This window comes from Anolis sagrei, chromosome 1, assembly GCF_037176765.1.
Source record: "Anolis sagrei isolate rAnoSag1 chromosome 1, rAnoSag1.mat, whole genome shotgun sequence".
Taxonomy (NCBI): domain Eukaryota; kingdom Metazoa; phylum Chordata; class Lepidosauria; order Squamata; family Dactyloidae; genus Anolis; species Anolis sagrei.
Genome location: NC_090021.1, coordinates 182,245,294 through 182,269,188, shown reverse-complemented (window position 1 = coordinate 182,269,188; position 23,895 = coordinate 182,245,294). Strand labels below are relative to the sequence as shown.

General features: G+C 39.5%; 1 protein-coding gene across 1 annotated transcript in view; it reads right to left on the bottom strand.

The window, feature by feature from the left end:
* Positions 1 to 360: 360 nt before the first annotated feature.
* The window catches only part of CAVIN2 (caveolae associated protein 2), a 45,119-nt gene continuing 21,584 nt past the window's right edge, over positions 361 to 23,895 (bottom strand). Inside the window, exon 2 of the mRNA XM_060780739.2 lies at positions 361 to 5,404. Coding sequence (XP_060636722.1) covers positions 4,616 to 5,404 — 789 coding nt within the window. The 3' untranslated portion in view covers positions 361 to 4,615. The remainder of the gene's footprint in view (positions 5,405 to 23,895) is intronic.

Sequence of the window (23,895 nt, the reverse complement as noted above, 5' to 3'; positions counted from 1 at the left end):
GTCGCAGGTTCGAATCCGGGGAGAGGCAGATGAGCTCCCTCTATCAGCTCCAGCTCCTCATGTGGGGAAATGAGAGAAGCCTCCCACAAGGATGATAAAACATCAAATCATCAAATCATTCGGGCGTCCCCTGGGCAACGTCCTTGCAGACGGCCAATTCTCTCACACCAGAAGCGACTTGCAGTTTCTCAGGTCGCTCCTGACACGACAAAAAAAAATGTGATGGGGACATCAAAGGTTACAATCCCATTACTGTGCAGGTTTCCACCTCTGTGTGATAAAGTCCTTAAATCAGCATTGTTACAAACAGGAGGCTTTATTTTCTACGTTATGCAATAAGTTTGCTCAGACAAATGTCACTTCATTTAATTTGATGTTTATTGGCTTGATCATATCTGCAGTTAGTAACAGGCACAGTTGTTAATTCAAACTAAGATGAATGTGTGGATTATAATCACAGTTTTCCCCCTTCTGATGGCAACTCTCATAATATTGATTTATTTTTATTGGAAAAAAAGTTTAACAATCAATAGATCTGCATAGAAATCAATTGTGATCAAACTTCTAGCAACAGGTATAGGTAGTAGGAAGCTCACTGCATGGCACAGCTCTCTGTCACAGATATATATATTTCTAATACAATTTTTCTTAACTTGCAGTTCTAAATATATCTTGGGGTAAAAAAAGCAAGGCTTTAATGCAATGTTATGTAAAAAGCAGATTTATCCTTGTTAAAATAGTAAAAAAAATGCATACAAATAAAGTAAGATTGTCAAGCACTTGCATATTTGTTGATGGGTTTACCTTTGTGATTAATGGAATGAAGGTTTCAAAGAGAATTCAATTGCAGCAGGAATGTGGTTTCATTTCTGAAGTTGTCCAGCTTTTGATTGTAAAGTATAGTATTTGTCGAGAATTCAAACGCTGTCTTACTTTGAAGTCCAGTACATATTGAAAGATGGAAAAGATTGGGGATCAACCTTTCCATTTCCCAGCCCTCCTGAAATGCATCAACATTGTGAACAAGCAAATGATATACTGAATCGGTGCAGAAGAAATTCGTGGTGGGTTGTGTTCATTGTCCTTTATAACTCAAAGCACATAATTAAAAAATACACGCAACACATTGTAAAAGCTTCTGACTTCACTAGCTCAAGAGGTAAGCATTCTGCATGCTTTAAAATTGTTTTTATATTTCCATTGGAATATAAATTACACTGAATGTACAAAATGTGGAAATGGTAAAAAAAAATGATGGGAAAGCTACAAATAACTCCTCACACATCTGGTGCATGTCCCAAAATAGGGAAGTTTTCTAAATACATTGGCCTGTTACCTCATGGGGCCCTTCCACATAGCTATATAACCCAGAATATCAAGGCAGAAAATCCCACAATATCTGCTTTGAACTAGGTGATATGACAGTCTACACTGTCATATATTCCAGTTCAAAGCAGAAAATGTGAGATTTTATTCAGCTGTGTGGAAGGGGCCAATGTCAGCATTCAGAAGTGTTCTTTCATATTATTGAACACTGACCAGATGTATGAAGGATCATAAACATTCCCCAGTATTTTCCATCCGTCTCCATATTTTGGACAGTGGCCACTGCAGTTATGTACACTCTGGTCCCCGTGAAAATCAAGATGGCTAAACTGCACAGCACTTTCTTGCAATATTATCCTCATCCGCTGTAATATATGCATCCAAATAATCTACTGATATATTTCTCAAAACACCCTTGTCAGTAACATTATACAGGTACAAAATGAAAATAACATCCTTCCAAAATACGTCATTTGCTATTACTTGGTTTCAAAATCATTACTGTTCAACTCTTTCCTCTTATATCTTTTAAATCATATATTCTCTTTCTTAGATTATATTGCAATATTCCAACCTGTTTCTCACATTGCACTCTTTTAAATACAGTAGTTGGGTTGCATAGAAGAATCTATTTGATAATTATTTCTACAGACTGCTTAGATTACAATATATATCTCCCTTTTGCCATTTAAACATAATTGTTTTGAGTAAGGAACTGTTCTCTCTTAAAAATTGCTCTCTTTTAAAATATAATATAATATATATATGTGTATGTATGTATGTGTATATACATTATCAGCATACTCGGGACAAAAAGAGCAAACTCAACTAGAGAGCATATACAGACAGTGCTAAGTTCATACAATACGACTCCTGTATCTGCGGAGGATATGTTCCATGATCCTCCCATGGATACCTGAAACCGTGGATTACGGTGAACCCGATATTTTGACTATACTTGGGCCAGAGCATAGCATAGAAAAGCACTGGAGAACCTAGAGCGGTCCATAAACACTTCTGAGAGGGAATATTTTTTGGAACATGAGCAAATGGAATCTCTAGAAAAGAGTATCATACTATACAAATGATCAACTTGCTTTCTCAGTTAAAAGCAGTTCCCATCTCCCACTTATCATTATGCCCATAGTAGTTTCCTTGTGGGAATGGGACCACAGGCACAAAATATGACAGCCCAACTTCTGCAAGAGAAACACATTCACAAGATATCTTCCCACCTGCACCAGAATATTTCTAAGGGGCACAGAGATTCAAGACAGATATCTAATTCTCACAGTTATGTTTCTCAGGGCTCTTTATTTGAGGTCAGCGATAAGGAATCCGTAGGATTTCAACTGTTCATGATGCACTTCCCATCATGCCTGATCACTGGCCATAAAGACTTGGGCTGATTAGACGTCAACAGTAATGGATCTGCATTTTCCCATCACTATCCATAAATAACTTGCCTACGCTAAAATCTCTGTAATTCAGACCTAGAGGCAAGGCATGTATCTTGAAGCTGTTTGGGGTCATAAACATGAAGTATCAAGGTAGGGAAAGACAACTGTGGGAGACTAGGAGACTGGAGATCTTGAAAGACTGTCAGCTATTACTCCCATTCAAAATAACAATAAAATAAAAATGTTTGCTCAAATTGATCCTGGGGGGCATGTGGAAATGGTCCTCACTAGACCATCCATAACTTATCCCTCTTTACTAATATACTAAGGCACAACTCTTTCACTTGGGAACAAGTCCTGTTGTACTCAATGAGTACATACCATAGGACTGCACTGTAGTTCTAATAATGTTAGAATGTTAACAATGTTCAAAATAAAACAAGACATGCACCTAAAAAAGAATGGACACAATATTGGAAAGACTAATAAAGCGATGATTAATGGGTCCCTTTCGCTAACAACCACATAAGCTAATTCCTCTGTCTCAGTAGTCACTAAATGAATGTTAAAGCAACAATGGTATGATCCTTTTATTATTTTTGATACTACAATGCAGTGCCCATCTGCATCATTTCTAACTGGTAAATGTACATATTCTTATCCAACGAGTGCATGTAGATCCCTATGGGGTAGCTGGAAGGGCTAGTTTTCAATTATTTATCCTATAGCTCTTGTCTTACAGCAAGAGTGCAAATTCTGCTGCTCATCAGGTATGGACCACTACTCCCAACAACCTGAGCCAATAGAGTCAATGATGAGGAATGTTAGGAGCAGGAGTCCAACAACACCTTGAGGGCAACAGGATTTCCATCTCTGTTCAACAAGGTTCCTGCTTTAAGAGGGGGAAACACATTGTGGGAGCAATGCAGTATCAAAAAACTTAACCCAAGGAACCCCAAATGTGACTGTTTCATTGGGAGGGAAATAGCTAAAACTGCCAAAAAAAATCCACAAGAAGGTAATAGCACATGGTGTACAAGTTATGGTATGCAGTTTTGAAAAGCTGAGCAGCTAGTTAACTTGCAAAGAGGGCACAGCAAGTATACCCCGTTTCCCTCCCATTTTTTGGGGTCAGAAGGCAGGTAAGTGTCCTTTTCAATGTAGGCTCACCCTTTGCTTCGGGTTCATTCTTCCCAGGCAACATGGTTCAGGAAGAAAAAAACCACTGGAAATGTGTATCTGAATGAACAAATAGCAAGGGGTGCTTTTTCGCTGACAAAACGTAAGATAAAAGCTGTACCCCTGGTTTAGCCTTAGTTGAACACACATTATTTCTCCCTAGAGAACCTTCATAGCTGAAGTTCATTGGAGTGGGAGCGGAGGATCTCTGAGAACTCTCAGCATCTCCGTGAACTGCAATTCCCAAGATTCTTGGGGGCGGAGGGAGTTAAATGAATGCTAAAGTGATTAAATATGTAAGATAGTTATGCTCTTCCTCCTCAATTGGCCTAACTTTCTCTGCAGGTTCTTTTAAACACTGTTTTATAGCTCTCCCCCCAGCATCCTGAGATACAATTAACTGCAACAGCTCTTACCTAATAATAGAAATTGTTGGAGGAGTTGCAGGCACTAAGCATGGTGGTTGATGTTTTCTACAAAATGTCAACAGACTTAACTCTAAATTACCCTGGGTATCAGACCTCACTTTTCACTGTGGATTTCAGTTCTAATGTCATGAAATTAGACATGTGTAGAAATCTTAATAAGAACAGCAACTTCACCTTAACTTGCTATTACCCCTAGCTTCATGTGTAACAGACTTACACCCAGGTTATTGCTGTAGCTAAAAATGCATGAATTTAGAGAAACATAAAAAGGGCTCAGATGATTTATGCTGTTTGGTCTACATGGAGGACAGCTGGTCGGCTCGATTCTTCATCCAATTGTTCCATTTCACCCTTGGTCGGTTTGTGCCTTTCGTCATAATGTTCCTGCCTGATTTCTAATGAGGGCCTGTAGTTGTCACCTTCTTCAACAATCGCAAGCTCAATGTTGTTGTTCACCGCTGCATCTCCTTCACTTCCTGTTTCTTTTTCCAGAGAGTCGGCCAAGGCTTTTCCCTCTTCAGCTGGAGGCGTGTGAGAGGCCATGTCTGAGTGGATCTCGGTGAAGGAGGTCTCTTCATCATTTGCTGTGTGCTCGCTGCCAGTAACTTCTGCTGCTTTGTCTTCCCCCTCCATGGAAGTGTCTCCATCACGAACTTTCTTCACATTGAATGTAAGGGGAGAAACCTTGAAGGATGAGCTCTTTGATGAGGATGATTTCTGGTGGTTAGGGGTGAGAGACTTCTTAATCTTCTCTCTCCGTTCAACTGAAACAATCTTGGTGCCAATCTTGTTCATCTTCTTCTCGATATTTTGCCGAGAAAATGCTTTCTTCAGGCTGTCCACCTTTTTGAGGCTTGACCTCTTGATCTTCTCAGCTCTAGTCTCCTCTAATTTTTCATCCATGCTGTCTTCTGCACCTTCATCATGGGGAGCTTCATCCTCTGAGGATAACTCTACAGTGTGCATTGTTTCCTCCAGAGTTTTATTCTCATCAACAGACCCTTCCTTCCCGTCAGTAATGCTGGGAACAGGTTCTTTGACAAAGACGCTGGCAGGGATTTCGTTTTCTTCCTGTAAAGAGTTGACATGTGTTTATTTAGGAGTTCATGTGACACAGATGTGATAAACAAACCACAGTCCTGAACAACATCAATATTTTTCTTTCAAGCAATGATGTAAAGGAAGTTAAATAAGGCTTTTTTTGTTGGCACAGTATGTTTAACTAGGAACAATCACTTACTTCCTATGGAATTGTTCTATTATGCTGTGTAAGAGTAATGAGCTTATAAGCTGTCAAGTACAGTTATTGCTGAATTCAATTTGTTTTGCATCCCTGTACTAGGAGCTAGTGAAGTCTAGCTGTTCCAATTTGTAATGCATTATAAGCAGGATGCAGGATCACCTCCTGTTTCCCTTTTGGTACCACCCTTCTGGAGGACAAATCCCTCTGAGGGATTTAACTGCAGTTGACTGTGGATATAACAGGGTTCCTGCATGGTTTGGAATCTGAATCCATCAATAAACCATTGTCAAACCATTATTGTTATTACATTTCCATACGCTATAACTCTTGAAATATAGGGAAGCAGTGTAGACCACTGGAAGTTCTAGTAGAAAAGATACACGACTTCTACTGCTGGCTCCTCTATATAGCAACATGATCGTAGCTCTTTACTGGTCCTGAATTTCTAATTCAGTTATGGTCCTGAATTTCTAATTTAGGCGTTAAACCTACCTACAAGAACACAGCCTTTGATCTAGGATGTTTCACCTTTAATTCAGGATATGTGGTGAGAGACTCCCCCCTGGGCACACAGAGGACTGGGCGACTTGGAAGGCGCTGAACAGACTGCGCTCTGGCACCACGAGATGCAGAGCCAACCTTCAGAAATGGGGCTACAAAGTGGAATCCACAACATGCGAGTGTGGAGAAGAGCAAACCACTGACCACCTGCTGCAATGCAACCTGAGCCCTGCCACATGCACAATGGAGGACCTTCTTGCAGCAACACCAGAAGCACTCCAAGTGGCCAGATACTGGTCAAAGGACATTTAATCAACTACCAAACTCACAAATTTTGTATTTTGTCTGTTTGTTTGCTTTGTTCTGTTAGAAATGTAATATAATTTGACTGGTTGTCCTGACACGACAAATAAATAAATTAAATAGTATCTGACCAGATTAACATGCCCACATTTTTTAAAAGGGACTTCTATCTGGCCTTGGAAGAAGAATGTATGGAATTGTCCTACACTGAGTCAGAGTATTAATACCTTGCTCTGGTTCATTACTGTATATCAAGAAGCTGTTGGACTAAAAATTCTACTAGCACTGACCATTGGCCATGCTTGCTGGATCAGATGCTGAACAAGGCTACCCTGATTTGCAAAAGCTCTCCCTACAATAATAGGAAGTGACATCCTTCAGCAAGAAAAGCAGATAATCCATCAGCAATACTCAAAGAGCTGGTCCCTGGAGTTTCCAAAAAAGAAAGTAACAACTGTTGCCAATGACCAGGTGCACTATTTTGAACATTAGACTATAACTCTAAAGACCAGGGTTTGATTCCCAGAATGGTCATGGAAAACCACTAGGAGAATTTGGGCAAATCACATACTTGGAGTTCCAGAAAACCTTGTGATAATTTCACCTTAGGGTTGCCATAGGTCGAAAATGAATTGAGGGCACCACAACAACAGTTGCCAATGGGATAAATATAGTACTGGTCCATGGCATAATGAGTCTCCAACACCAACTTTAAAAATACACTGCTCTATATCACTTCGTTACCCATTCATCAATCAATCTTTTTCATGTTTACTTGTTACAAAAACAATCACATGGAATAACAATATTTTGGTATGTACACTGGGGAATTTGAGGGATAAGATGCGGAAACGACATCATTGAACTATAGCAGAGCTAGACTTCAGAAGACAAATGTACCACAAGTTGAAAAGTGCTAAAATTAAAATTAACAGAATTAGGAATCCTTTTAAGTAGCTCATACGCGGTTTTGAGCATGCCTATTTACAACATAAGCCCACTCTTTCCTCTATAATTTAAATAGGACTCAAGAAGCCTGGATTTTGGAGACCATGCTGAGCAGAAACAGAGCAAGAGAGATAGCCTTGGAGCATATACATTTATTTGTTACATTTCGTCACACTCAATAAAACAAGTAAGCATATTTGCTGCTGATTTTTTTGGGTATCTTTTTGTTTTTCACTTTGTACTTTCAAGAAGTTGTGGAAACACGGGATAAAAAAGACGAGTAACAATCAGTTCCTACTAAAAGTATCTGAAACAGTGGAATAAATGTTCAAGCTCTGATAATGATGCTATCTTGATGCTTTGTAATTTATAGAGTACACAGAACAGTTCTGAAGAAACAGTGGAGAGGACAGGATGACAGGGACACTAACCTTCATATTAAAGTAGAAATGTAAAATAATGAGCACATATTGCTAGGGAGTGGTGAAAGGAACACATGCTACACTCTCCAAAGCCTGGGGTCTGTCTCAGACTTTGTTCAATATTTTGAAAGTAGTATTTTATAGAAGGATTTGATTACCCGGAAAAGGTATGTGACTGTGCCTTCAAGTCATCTGTCAAGTTATGGTGACCTCCTGAATTTAATAATGTTTCCTTGGGCAAGGACTGTTCAGAGATGGCTTGCTATTGCTTCCTTTGCAATATAACCCATAGCATCTAGTATTCTATGGTAATCCTCTATTCAAGTACTAATACTAACCAGAACTGACCCTACTGAACTTCCAAAATCAGCTGGGATATGGCACCATTCATTCATTTAGATCTAGCCTGGATAAGAATACTTTTTAAATAACGGTAGAGACAATCATTGGAAAAATTTTAAATGTCTCTATTATGTTATCTTTTGGTTTAAAACCATTATGGAAAAATGATTGCTCAGCTAAAGTTGTTTAAAAGATTCATCCCATTTTGGGTAATTATTCCAGACATGATTTTCATATAGCACAATGTGGAACAAAGTTCTTGAAAACTAATTTCAACACATCCGCTGAAATTCTGTCTTTTACAGAAAAACTACAGGACCCTGTCTTCTTTTTCTATATGGACATCTTCAGTGTGCCTGTGGGAGTTTTTCTCTCTTCATTTGGCAGAGGAATGGCATAAGGGGTGGCATGCATGTCTAAAAGTGTTTCCTCTGCCATGTGGGTAAGGAAAACATAAGATAACAATCCTCAAACAGAAGCAGGCAAATTGTTAAACTAATACAAAAACTGCCGATTGCAAATCACCATTTCTACATTACAGGAAATTCTTCATTAAACGTAATGTGGGAACATTAACACGATTAATTAGTAACTGTTTATAAATGAAAGATTGTTTATCAATATTTTGTCAACACAATGAAACTTAAGCTTCCAAAATAACCTTTCTATATACCAGGAGATTCTTCATAAGTACATGACGTCAGAAATAGTAACTCAAATATTGTTAAATACAATATAATGAGATTTCAGCTTCCAAAATAACAATGTCTATGTTGCAGAAGGTTCTTCATCAATATATAATGTCAAGAACAGTAACACAACAAGGTCTCCCGGGTTGTTTCCCTTGTTTCGTAATACTTCTTCGGGTGTTATTCTTATCCATGATGCTTGAATTCAATTCTAATTAGTAGCTATTGGCTCTGTTGTAAGTCCCTATGTGCATTTATAGCCTTTGGATCCAATTCCTGTGAACAGCTTAGGCTCTGTAGTGAGAGGAGTTCTGTAACTAGTTTAACAATAAATTGTTAAACTAGTCACAATAGTTCTTTATTGCTGTCTCATCATAGAAAGATCTAAAGGCCTTTGGTCTCCCTCCTCCCCTTCCTTCTTGGGGTCTTTTCCTTTTATCTTCCCCCAGCCCCACCCTTCACACACATCCTCCCAAGTTCCAGTTGCTGTTCATCAATAAACTTCTTCCCACTGGATTAAGGGATTGTGATTTCTTCACACCAAGGGTGGGACTCTCGACCTTTCTCACACTCTTACAGTGTCCCATGAAATACAACCACAATACACTTTGGTTCTTGAAAGAGATGGAAGCCCTTCCCTGACAAAAAGTGGAACAAAGTTCTCAATTTCAAAAATGAAATGAAATCACTAGATCTAGCTGAACCATTGTGTGTAAAATCTAAAGCCACTTCTGAAGAGAAAATTAAGCCTACATACGAACATATACTTGTGTTCAACAAAATGCCAGCAGAAGTTCTCTTCTCACTTCCTTGCTCAACACCAGGAAGGCAGGGAAGTTAGGAACAAGGATCCCATGTACAGCCCCATATCCCTTCCACTTGTTTAGGTGCCTTATTGAACCTGTGGCTCACTAGATATAGTTGACCCTTGGGTCTGATGAGTCCTAACTGCTATAGCTAAATAAAATACCCGTTGTAAGATAAAATATTGCAACAGGTATGAATATATGAAACTTCTTCTTCTAGACAATACATTATATTCTCCTTCTTCTCCTCCTGAGTACAAAACCATTTCCCTCTGGGTTTTGTTGTAAGGCCCTATTGAACTTGTGGCTCACTAGATATTGTTGACCCTCGGGTCTGAGGAGTCCTACCTACATAGCTAATGGACAGGTATACTTGCAGCTGCTGTTCAGGAAATCCCAAAATGCTCTATTTTTGCTTTAAACATTTGCTCTTCAAGACTTTATTTGTAGGAATATAGGTGACAGGACACTAGTCCTAGAACATCACCAGTATCTCATTGTTTTAGAACACTGTTCCTCCCATGAACCTCATAGAACAAAAGACTCAAATCATAAAGAACATCTTTTATTTATTTTTATATCCCGTGCCAGCCTTTTTAATGAGTTCTCATCAAACAGCTTGACCGAGCACATGATGGCATCTGCGCTACATTCAGAAACTCAGCCTGGGCCAAATAACCTTTCCTCCAAGAAACCATTTTGGCACAGGATCACACTTTCTGTTCCGTAACTAGCAGACACCACATTGTATCTGTGATGTTTTGCAATTAGTTTCTCACTGAGAACAGGGTCGAGGCAATCACAATATTTCAGTTGGCATGCCCACCTCGTTCTGTCTCTAAAGATATTTCTCTTTGCTGGTTCTTTAACAGTATGAGGATGAGTTTATCGCACAAGCATTATCTGGTTCAGAAGGACAAATCAAGTACATTGCAGTGACAGAAAGGCTTGAGAATATGCAGATACAACAAATGGCAACAGATTGGGAGGGAGGGAATTGCTTCAAGAAGTACTGTCAAAATTGCTGGACTTCCCTAGGTCTGAAGGCTAGGCAGGCCTACTCTTTGCTTCATTACTGATTTCTGGACACAGCTTGTGAAACTGTGTGCTTTTTGAAATACTGCATATACTTGCATATAACATGGGCAGGGTAGAAAAAAGTTGCTTGGTTTTTCTCCCAAATAACTTGCCAACAGCTCTAACCAAACACCACAAAGTGCTACATATAAGTTGACCTGATATACAAATCAAAGTTCTCAATTTGGGGTCAAAATTATATTTTGATATTGCCTGTAGATAAGAGTCAATCCACTGACAGAGGATAATGTGATCATCAGCCCCTTGCCAGCTACTTTTTGGTGCCCCAGTCACCATTTTGCTGCTCAGGCATTAAAAAAAAAACACCAAAAGAGGGCACGGTGGAGAGAACAGAGTACTTCTTTTAGGTTCTACTAGGGACAACTAAGCTCTTGCCTTTTGCCACTCTACTCAGAGATGGCTGCTTCTTCTTCTTCTTCTTCTTCTTCTTCTTCTTCTTCTTCTTCTTCTTCTTCTATTACTTACATTGAATGAATAAATCAGATCAGTTTTTTGGGATCCATTTTGTGAATAAAATTTCTAGACTTATACATATAGTAGGCATGAGCTTGTGTCTCCCAAAGCAGTTACTTGTGATCATCTCCCAAAGCAGTTACTCTACTCCCAATTCAAGAACAGAAAACAGAATGTTGGTGGACAGGATAAAAGAGATCTAAAGATGGGCTTAAAGCTAATCTTAAAAACTGTGGCATAGACAGCGAGAACTGGGATGCCCTGGCCCTTGAGCGCTCTAACTGGAGGACAGCTGTGACCAGCAGTGTGTGGAATTCAAAGAGACACGAATAGAGGGCAAAAGAATAGAGGGTTATTAAGATCTTCCGGGGGGGGGGGCTGCTCTCGGTCCCACCACTCTCGCAGTCGCGTCTGGTGGGGATGAGGGACAGGGCCTTCTCGGTGGTGGCCCCTCAGCTCTGGAACTCCCTCCCACTAGAGATTAGATCTGCCCCTTCCCTCCTGTCGTTTAGAAAACAAATAAAAACCTGGCTTTGGAATATGGCTTTCGATGACTGAGGCAATGACTTTGACCACACGGAAGGATGGCAACGAATTGTGATTTCACCTGATGACCTGGCTCGTGAAATTTTATGATTGTATTTGTTTTATTGTATTACGAGGATGCATTGTATTTTGTTATTGTATATGAATTCCATGCTGTAAACCGGCCTGAGTCCCTCTTTGGAGGTGGAGAAGACCGTTATATAAAAACTCTAAATAAATAAATAAAAAGGGAGAAACATGCCAAGAGGAAGGTACATCAAGCCAAACCTGACTGGGACCACCTTTCACCTGGAAATTGATGGCCTTATTGTGGAAGAGCATGCAAGTCAAGAATAGGGCTTCACAGTCACCTAGATATCCACCGCCAAGACACTACACTTGGAAGGCCATCATACTCGGAAAACGAGGGATGGCCTAAGTAGCTTGTGTGTGCCCTCTAGCCATCCTGATCTAGCAGGAAGAATCATGTTTAAGAACAATAAGGGTTTTCAGACAAAAACTTGATTGTTTGGGACCTTTTCTGCCCACACCAAGGCTCTATTATTCCATTTTCTGCAATTATTTTAAAATATCCCAGTATAAAATATTCCTGCCTCTCACTTTCCCCCTTTATCTTTGGCTTATTTCAGTTACTGGGAAGTTAGTTCAAAATGCAGAAGTTGCTTATAACCATTTAGCTCATGGGAGGAGAAAAAGAGGAAGGGGCAGAATTTTGCTCTCCCCAGTAGACTCTGGCAAAAGCAAAATGTGTGTTTTTCCCAATTAATATTTTTTGTTATCTTGATCTCAGCGCAATATTCCTGTCCTGGTTTTCATCTGTGTCATGTTGGTGGGTACGCTTGTGAAAAAAAGAACTTCTATCAACTCTCAATGTCCTCCTCTTTATTTGCAGGATACTCCTTTCAAAATACTTGACTTTTGCCATAGTTCTGAGCTGCATTTATGGCCCATTACATGCAATAGCAGCGGGGAATAACTGTTATTTCTTGCAACATCTTCTGGCATAATTTTCTTTTTTCTTAACATTTGCACATATTTCCATTGACAGTTGCTTCCCCCCTATGGTAGCTTTTTAATCCTTTCCACATGTCTAATTCCGAATGAAAGGTGAAACAGTCATTGAGGCTTCCTAGTACTGTGCGAATTTCAGTCCACAAGTAAGAATTCTGATTTTTTTTAAAACCCTCTCTTTTAAAGCTCATCAAAAGAAGAATGTTAAACCAGGTCTATTCTCTCTGAAATCAATTTTTTAAAAATATTTTTATTTCAGAGGTTTTTTTTTCGGGGGGGATGAGGGGGTGAAGGAAATGAATAAAGAGATACACCCTTTGCATCAAAGACATGATAAAAGTCTAAAAGTGAGGGGAAAGAGAAAAGAAAAATACAAATAAAAAATAGGAAAAAGATTAAAAAATAGGCAGAAAAAAGTAAAAAAGTAGAATCATCAAGAGAATTTTTAAAAAATCCAACAGGGTCTATTTTTCTAAAAATCATATTGTCCACTCTGTCTTTGTATATTTGTACAATATTTTTTCTGAATTCAATTTTTCCTCCAATAAAGACCAATCTGATGTTATCTTTGGTTTGCCTTGGTGAGTCAGATAATATGTTAACTTAGCCATATTCATATTTTAATGTATAGTTGCACTGATTCACTCTATTACATGATGTGCTCACATGAAATTTAAATACATCGAGTATTAACTATGGTAATATTTCATTGCACACTGGATATTATATTTTAGTTCCACATTTGTCAAGCGTAAAATGTGCATCAGCCTCAGACAGTTCTTCCACCCATGTTTGGACCTCCATCTATAGCTATACAGCCTTGGTGTGGGCAGAAAATATCCCAAGTAAGCAAGGTTTTGACTGTAAACCCTGATTGTTCTTAAAATTAAGGGTTCTGGGACCTTCAAGAATCTCAGGAAGGTAGGACACTTCAGGAACCAGAAGAGATCCAGGGTTGTCTGTGGCTTATAAACCTAAATTTCCCATCTCCAGTTCCAAATAAGCATTACTGGAGAAATATAAAGATATTTTTTTTTAAAAAAAATTCCACATAAAGTATGAAATGTGTTGAAACATTGCAAAGTATTGTCTGGTAAATATAAATCAAATAATCATGCTCAATTAGATCACACAATATTTAAGGCACTGGAAAAATGCTTATAATAGAATACTTCATTTGTTTTATACATTTTTGTATAATGAGATTTTAATTTTGATTACTTTTGATTTGCTGTTAACTGCCTTGACTCCAATTCAGGATAAAGGTGGAATATAAAGCAAGCAAACAAAACAAATAGAAAACCATTTCCTGGGAGTGCCGTCTCAGTGGCTATCCAGACCTGCTGGTTTTCAAGTATTATCCTGGCTGATTTGAGGCTATCAATATTTAGAGAAATTTATTAATCATTACTGGTTTTCCCAAGAAGAAACCAAAATACCTTCAATGTTGTTCCTAACTTCCCTGAGAAACATGAATCTAGTGAGCATTTTTATTGTTACTAGCCGTCCCCTGCCACGTGTTGCTGTAGCTCAGTCTGTGTATATGTGTTGTTTATGTATGTGTGTGTGTGTGTGTGTGTATGTGTGTGTGTATTTGTGTATATATGTGGTTTTGCGCATGTGTTGTAATGGATTTTTATTTTTTGGCTTTTAAAGTCTCTTCTGCTGTGTTTTTCAGTGTTTTATGAGTGATGGTCACTCGTTGGCCTGATAGGGGTATTGTTTCCAAATTTGGTCTCAATTCGTCCAGTGGTTTTTGAGTTATGTTAATCCTACAAAAGAACATTACATTTTTATTTATATACATTGGCTGGGCTGTGGATCTGAGGCTCAGGTTCAGAAACACTCTGGAAGGAGCTTCAAAGATATTTTGAGAGGGTCTGCAAGGGTTGATAGCAACTCTTATCAACCCTTGGGAACACAGCCAATGGATTCAATCATAGCCAATAGTAAGGGATAGTGGGTGATGCATCTGAGCTATTACAATTTCCCACTCACTCCAGATGAAGAAAGCTAGCTGGATTAAAAAATAAGCTTTTTGCATTCCAATGTATTTTTTTTAGAAAGGTCACATTCAAGTAAACATTACGTCTTGACTTATCCGTCTGAAATCCAGACAATGTCATATTATAAAGGAGAAAGCCACAACACATGCATGAGTGCACTTCTCATACTATAAGCAAGACATGACTATTTTTTATGCAGGTATGTGCACCATAGTTCAAAAAATATATTCCAAGAAGCAGTCCCAAGCCTATAGCAACTCAACCGTTAACATGGCATTTCACACTGTACTTTTCAGATTTATTCTTGAGCTGGTCATGATTATTGATAAATATCCATCCTGGGAAGAACACTTTGGGATATTAAGCAAGCTTGAAACTTGTGGCTTATTCTTTTTTGGGGAAACACTGGAAATCTAGACATGTTCAGTTACATTACACTGGCAAGTCATGCCATTCCCCTTGTAGACGTAAAAGGGTAATTTTATACATGACTACTCAGAAGTAAAGAACATGGTGTAATGACATCATGTCACTTCCAATTGCCATTTTGGCTAATTTTTGGTCACAGACCCTTGAGATTACATGATATAGTCTTTCTTTAAATATGAAATGAAGTTTGGAAAGTTGTGGGAAACAACCTTTGGCTGGTTATTTCATTAGTGGGGAAATATTTTTTAAGGATGGCCTGGCTTTACCGTCATCTGGGATTACAAAAATTAACATCACAGTCAGAGCAGAACCATAGGCCACACTTTCTTAATGCTTTACATAGTGGGAATGACTGTGAAGACAAGAGTTTGTTCATGGAAACCCATTTGGTGATATTTGTGGAGTCACATACTTTTAAATCCATTAACTGAGTTAATCTGGTTATGCCTGATGAAGAGAAAAATACTTAAATGCAAATTAACCCTTGTTTCTTGGATTAAGATCCCTTGTTTATGGCAGAGGTCCAAGCAAGATGTTAAAATCTGCCAAGATGGTTTAAAGTTAATAAATTAAAATGCATGCCAGTTGATCAAATACTCTGATACAGAGAAACACCTAATATTATATAAATCACCACCTGCTTACTGACATTTGATTAATTTCTCTTTAAAAGAAAAAAAATTGCCATAAACTAGGGATATCATTCCTCACTAAGTTTCTTCTTAAAGGTAGCAGCAAATAATTTCAGAAAATGTTGTTTTATGCATACAACAATGGCACCTGAATTTCGTGCAGAATCAATTCAGACCTGTAAAGATTCTCATCAGTCCAGGATTCCTCTTGTCAGACATTCTCACCAGGGTTTCTAATAGGTTTATAAACTGAAAAGCACAAGGACAGTCCTACTAGATGCCCCAAAGTCCTCACACAGAGCTAGATGAACCACTTGTGGACCCTGGGGTTGTGGCTCCTGAAGATCTGAGACACCCACATTTTTCATTTTTATGCTATTTTTTGTGTGATTTTTTCAATTCTAAACCATGTAAAAAAGGATCAGTAAGAAGATGTAAGCATGGTGTTACTTCTCCTACAACCTTGAATTGCCCAAGTCACCAAACCTCTGAAAATGAAAACAACCAAACACATGGACTCAGCTGAAAATCAATCAATATTACCAAAAGTGAAATATATCACTCTTAGTGCAGAAAAATGTCATGGCACAGTCTGTCATGGAGAAAATGGTCTCCATGCACTCTGTCGTTGCCCAAGTACGATGTGAAGACAATCTCTCACCCTATGTCCATTCACTCCTGGTTATCCTTGCTGGCCTGGACCCATATTGCCAAATGGTCAAAAGGAAAGACATGTTCCCCATGATTAGCATGTTTCAGATTTTTCATAGTGGGTTGGCTGAGCCTAATGTTTTAAAGATAAAAGGCTCTATGATGAAACAATCCAAAATGACGACTGTCATTTCAAGTCTGCTGCTGGAGAATTCTAGTGGTACAGTGGGCCATCAAAAAGACAAATAAATCTACATGAGAGCAAATGAAGTCTGAACAATCATTATAAGTCAAAGTCAGTAAGTTGAGGATATCGTACTTTGGACACATCCTGAAACAACTTGTCTCACTGGAAAATATGATAATGCTTAGTAATGTGGAACTCAATCTGAAAGAATAGGGAAGGCCATTTTAGAGATGGATTGACTCAGTCAAGGAAGCTATGGTTCTGTATTTGCAAGGTCTGAGCAGGGTTGTTTTTACAGGATCATTTTGAAGTCACTCATTCACAACATTACCATAAACTGAAGTCAACTTGATAGCATATACCACCAGCAGCAATGACAATGGAAGATATCTTCCTTTCCAATGGACAAACAAAAATCAGGAAACAAAACACACTAAATTCATATCATGATCAGATCATGATATGAATAAACATAGCAGTTTAAATAATGCACCAGTAAGGCCTTTTCGCGAACCACCATGAGAATTTCGGGGGGGGGGGTGAAGCCCCACAAGCCCCCCCCCCCCCCCCCCCCCGGCTAAATGCCAGCCATAGGCTACACTTTCTTAATGCCTGACATAGTGGGAATGACTGTGAATACCAGAGTTTGTTTGGTGGTGGTGGGGAGCATGGGCTAAGGGAAATGTCTTTCATCAATTCAGAAAGGAACTCGTATAACTATAGTACCCGAGGGACTGATACCAGCAGTCCCATTTATTCAATAAGATATATTATCTCTGGGCTTTTCTAGAGCTTCTAGGCCAGTGTTTCTCAACCTGGGGGTCGGGACCCCTGTAGGGGTCGCGAAGGGGTGTTAAGGGGGGTCGCCAAGGACCATCAGAAAACACAGTATTTTCTGTTGGTCATGAGGGTCTCTGTGTGGGAAGTTTGGCCCAATTCTATCATTGTTGGGGTTCAGAATGCTCCTTGATTGTAGGTGAACTATAAATCCCAGCAAGTACAACTCCCAAATCTCAAGGTCTATTTCCCCAAAACCCCACGAGTGTTCACATTTGGGCATATGGAGTATCCATGCCAAGTTTGGTCCAGATTCATCTTTGTTGGAGTCTAGAGTGCTCTCTGGATGTAGGCGAACTTCAACTCCCAAACTCAAGGTCAATGCTCACCAAACCTTTCCAGTATTTTCTGTTGGTCATGGGAGTTCTGTGTGCCAACTTTGGTTCAATTCCATTGTTGGTGGGGTTCACAATGCTCTTTGTTTACAGGTTAACTATAAATCCCAGCAACTACAACTCCCAAATGGCAAAATCAATCCCCCCGCCAACCCCACCAGCATTCAAATTTGGGCATACTGGGTATTTGTGCCAAATTTGCTCCAATGAATGAAAATACATCCTGCAAATCATTATTTACATGGCAATTCATAACGTTAGGGTTATGGTTGGGGGTCACCACAACATGAGGAACTGTATTAAGGGGTCACGGCATTAGGAAGGTTGAGAAACACTGCCCTAGGCACTTCTATGATATGCTTCTGCTGAAAGTTATCAGAGTCACCATGGAGAATCTAGCAAATTCCTAGAGAGAACAACCTACTGAAATGAAATCCTACTGAAATGAAAAGAAAACGTCTCCTAAAGTTACCATAAAGCTGCCCCGGAAAACCTAGAAAATTTCTAAAAAGCTAGAATTCCTCTTTAGGAATTTGCTTGGTATTTGATGGTAACTTCCACCAGAAGTTATTCATTTCGTTAGGATTTGTTATCATTGTTGCTTTCGACTTTCCAAGTTCAGGAATGCATCCCTGTGGAACTGAAGGGCAGAACTGTACACTATTAGTATATTTTAGAATTTGAACTTAAGTGTGATCTGCTGCAGTAAGCAGATTTGTGATCAGGACACCTTGACTCAGCCTAACTAAGTGCCTTAGGCAGAAGGTTTTGGATGTCATGAAAAGCAGCCAAGTGCTGGTTATTTTATGTGTTATTGCTCTGTATCTACTCCCAGGAAAGGGAGAAGAAGCACTTTGGGGATTTTCTACCTTGGAAACAGAAATAACTTAGTTATTGCCTTGGGTATCTTGGTTTTGGATAGGGGTGAGGAGTATGCAAAATGCAACAAAATGTCCTGGGTTGGCCTAAATGTGTCATTGCTATATTTCAACTTGTACCCAGGGGAACACGAACTAATTAAGCTAATGCCCCCACCATGGAATTGCCGGCAATGTCACAAGTAGACAGTTGAACTACAACAAGAAGGTAAAAGGACTAAGAAGACCTTTCCTATATACCGTTCAGTGCTCTGAAAACCACTGAAGGGTGTTGCATGATCTGTCCTGACCAAAAGTGCCTAAAACAACAAAAAAGCATAACTCCTCATTTTTTGCTTTGAAGCAAATATCACAAATTTAAGAACTGCTATAATAAATTTATTTTGAAGCTTATCTCAATTGGTGCATTGGTTTTACAAAGAAAGCATGAGGATTGAAACAGACCCTTGAAGACCGACGTGTAAAAGCTTCAGTCTAGTACAGTGTTTCTCAACCTTCCTAATGCCACGACACCTTAATATAGTTCCTCATGTTGTGGTGACCCCCCAACCATAACCTTATTTTTGTTGCTACTTCATAACTGTAATTTTGCTACAGTTATAAATCATCATGTATTGTTATTGATGTGCCAATATTGTGTATGATGTTTTTATGGTTTTAAATTGAATACTGTTGATTGTTGTATTTTGTTGTAAACCGCGTTGAGTCGCCAGCTAGGCTGAGAAACAGCGGTATACAAGCATAGAAATAAATAAATAAATAAATAAATAAATGTAAATATCTGACAGGCAGGATGTATTTTCATTCACTGGACCAAATTTGGCACAGATACGCAATATGTCCAAATTTGAATACAGGTGGGATGGGGGGGGGGGATTGGTTTTGTCATTTGGGAGTTGTAGTTACTGGGATTTATAGTTAACCTACAATCAAAGAGCTTTCTGAACTCCACCAACAACGGAATTGATGGACACAGAACTCCCATGACCAACAGAAAATTCTGAAAGGTTTGGTGGACATTTACCTTGAGTTTTGGAGTTGTAGTTCACCAACATTGAGAAGTACTGTGGACTCAAACAATGATGGACCTGGATTAGCACAAATATTAATTATGCCCAAATGTGAACTAATTATCATAAATACTAATTATCACAAATACTTATTATGCCCAAATGTGAACACTGGTAAAGTTTGGGGGGGGGGGGGGAGACCTTGACATTTTAGTTGTAATTCCTGGGATTTATACTTCAACTACAAAGAGTTCCTTGAACCCGGAATTGGGCCAAACTTCCCAAACAGAACCACCATAACCAATAGAAAATACTGTGTTTTCTGATGGTCTTTGGTGGCCCCTCTGATACCGCTTTACGACCCCTCCCCAGGAGTCCCCACTTCCAGGTTGAGAAATGCTGCTCTAGTAGTACAATCTTCTCATATCACAATACCACCTGTCCATTTGCAGACAGAGCTTGGACAAATATTTGTTTTTTCCAAGCTTTGCTTATTTTTGGACTACGGTTACCAGAATCTCCAAGCCAAAATGATTGGCCAACACATTTTGGTGCCTCAAATGTCAGACCTATTTCTAGGTATATTTGACCTACTGATTCCAAAAATGACACCTGTTTTCTCTTATCAGCTCTAGTTTTTGAGATAAAGGACATATGCTATTTAACAGTTGCCATCTGCTTGCTGACAGAAATAGAAAATCATGATCACCATATCTAAAAAACTGAAGCTGATGTATCCAATGCAATTTTCTAAATCAGCACCACAAATGACCCCAGGAATTGACCTAAAAAGTAAAACACCAATATATTTTTTGTTGGGCTGGCTGGGAAATCTTGGAGCCAGAATTTGAAAAACTTACTCTTCTAATTTTTGCTTATTTGATACCATTTCCAATTTCAAAACCTCTTCTGCTATGTGGTAAACCCATGCATGAGGAAGATTACTTCTTCCTAGGAGCTAGAGAGCTATGACAGGGTTGTGACAGTATATCTGAATTGGTTTACTGTGGCATAAGCTTGTAATGGCTTCATAAATTGCTTCACAAGCTTTTTAAAAGTCATTATAATTTTCTGCATCTTGAACCTTTCAACTCATTTTTGTCTTCCTACTTGAGCATCCAGGTGTTTGTCAGACTCTTTTAGTTCCACTCTATGCAACATAAAAAGGCAATCAAACAATTAAATTCCCCATATCCCACCTTCCTGCTTGCTCTTTTCATTTTAAGATCAAATATTTGCTAACTGCCATATTTGGAATATTGCTGAATACCAACTCACTGGCCCTTAGCTCTAATTTAATGGGAGATTTTTGTTTGTTTGTTTCCTGCATGTTATTAAAAAGCACATTGTCTTCAAAAATTCTGACAGCGCTTCCCCTGTTTGGACGGCAACATGGGCATTTGCTGAACCTCCGCGGTGTATGACTGGCAGAATGACGTTTATTCTGAACCCAAGTCGGCAAAAATCATGCAGGTCATGTGGTTCCAACAAAGCAGAAAAGGAACAATGCCAAAGCTTAATAAGGCTTTGCAAACAGTCATTTCTGTGTTTTGTTAGGTTTTCTGTGCTGCTTGCATTTATAACAACTCCTGCTGCTCTATTAGAAAGAAATAGGAGCAAAGCAGAATGGTATGGTAAATGTGAATGAAAGAAGAGGAAAGAAAGAATAGAAAGACCTTTGGAAGTTAAAAATATTTGTTTAAAACCCTAATATCTTATTTTTTAATTTAAAAATGCCCCTTTACATTTTTGTGCATGTTCTGCTAAATTATAGATAGGGTGGCCATGAATGTCTGCCACTTCCGAAGATCTTTTTTCATTTTGCGGAGAAACGTTGCTTAGGAAACACTCCCATCTGCTCCGCTTCCAACTCCACGCACCATACCCTTTATCACCAATTGTCTACTGGGATGGGTTCAAGGGATCTTTTCACAGCACACAGTTAGATCACCATGATTCCACTTTAATTGCCATGACAACCTTCCATGGATAGGCAATGAGGGATTTGCTGCCTCCAACTAATGTGCCAATCCAAGGACTTGTCACCTATCAACACTGTTTACACTATTCTTCCTAGGGTGGTTCCAGACAGCATCCGTGGTTTTCTGCGGTGGGTGTCCAGATGCTCTACTGGGACTTAGAACACCAGGACACTGTAACCCCTTCCCCAGAAACCCCCCAAAACAGAGTAAAAAAAAAAAACTCACATGGGCTCCATGAGACAGCTGCCAGAGTTCTCCTGGCACGTACAAATGACATGCCAGGAGAAAGGGGGGGGGGAGGAATGATCCCCCCCTTTCTCCTGGCGCATAACTTGTATGTGCCCGGAGAACCCCAGCAGCCATCTCATGGAGCTTGGGTGAGTTCTTTTCTTCTTTTTAATTCTGTTTTTGAGGCCTTCTGAGGGGGGGGGGGGGGTGTTAGTATTCCCTCAGTTTTCTGGGCTAATTTAGCTTAGAAAACTGTGGGAATACTGTCTGGACTGCAGTCCAAACATCTGAAGTAGTGGGTTTATCCTGCACCTTCCAAGAAGGTGCGGAACAAACCCACTATCAAATTAATTAATTCTGGTTTGTCCAGGACATTGTTTGGACAGCCCCCTTTTTATAACAGAAGTTCCCGCATTAAAGGGGCTGTCTGGATGCGCCCCTAATGTATCTTTATGTTTTTTTCTAAGCTGGCTTGTAAGGGACTTCTATCCCTGAAAGGCAGAATATTAATCAGTGGTCCTCAGCCTGTGGGTCCCCAGAGGTTTTGGCCTACAACTCCCAGAAATCCCAGCCAGTTTACCAGCTGTTAGGATTTCTGGGAGTTGAATGCCAAAAGATCTGGGGACCCACAGGTTGAGAACCACTTATATAAATAAATGAAATAAATGTATGAGTTAAAAAAAAAGAGTCTTGCTCATCACAAGAGCTAATGTATTGCCAGGCATCATATTGCCAGTTTGGGGAGGACATGGGACAGAGCCTTCTCAGGGTGAATTAATACAAATTGACTTTACTCTAATTGCCATGGCTGAATGCTACAGAGTCCTTATCAGATGGGCAAAATTTGCTGTTGTATGTCACTCCCTCTTCGCTTGCACCACAGAGCCCCCCGGCTCCCATCCCATGACATAGATCTACTTCCAGCGGGGCTTCATGGTGCAAATGAAGAGCAAACACTGTAAGTTACTGTGATTGCAACTAAGGAGGCTTCCTGTGTTACACAGGGAATGAAAGGGGAAGCTGGGCAGCAGATGCTTCCCCCGTGGGATGAGGTGAGGGGAAAGGCAGATAATGCGAGGTACACAGGATGATAGGTTTTCCCCATGCCCCGCTGGATGTTCCATGATGCATGGCAAATCCCACCATTAATGTGATGAGGTCTCAAGCCTCCTCTGCCCAAGAGTGCTGGTGCCTCACCAAACTACAACTCCCAGGATTCCATAGCATTGAGCCATGCCAAGTGGTGTCAAACTGTATCAACTGCTCTGAATGTGATTTTCCTGCTTCTTGGCAGGTGCTCGGACTAGATGGCCCACAAGGTCTCTTCCAACTCTATGATTTTACAGTGTAGATGCAGTTTCGGTGGTTGCTTCTAGACCAGGGGTCAGGAACCTTCGGCTCTCCAGGTGTTGTGGACTTCAACTCCCACAATTCCTTGAGGCTCGGCATTCACCCCAAAGGCTTACCTTGGCCTCAAGGAATTGTGGGAGTTGAAGTCCACCACACCTGGAGAGCCGAAGGTTCCCCATGCCTGTTCTAGACTGTACAATGCACTTCCATAGGGAGGATAGACTGGCCCCCTCCCTACTGTCAGCAAGGAATTTATTCAAACAAGCCTATATCGATTAATTTGTAGTAGGTAACCATTTTTGGAGGGGAATGTATGCTTCTTTTTGGTTTTGTTGTTATGAAAGTATTTTACCCTTTTTAAAATTTAATAGTGTTTTGACATGATGACATGTTGAATTGTGGTTCACCTTTTTAATGGAAGAGGGCTTTTGTTTTTTTGTATTTCAACATTTTACAAAGATTGCTTGAATTACATGTTGCGAGATGAGCAGTGTATAAATTAAATAACTAAATAAATAATACAGTAATAACAAATTGCAAGAATCTATTGCAGTCCAGCACATTCCCAAACATAAGCATTTATATTCATCTCCAGTTGCTTTTCTGTAAGGAGTGAGGAATGCATTTAGGAGGAACGTGCTGTATCATATTTAATCTTGTGTGTGTATGTATGTG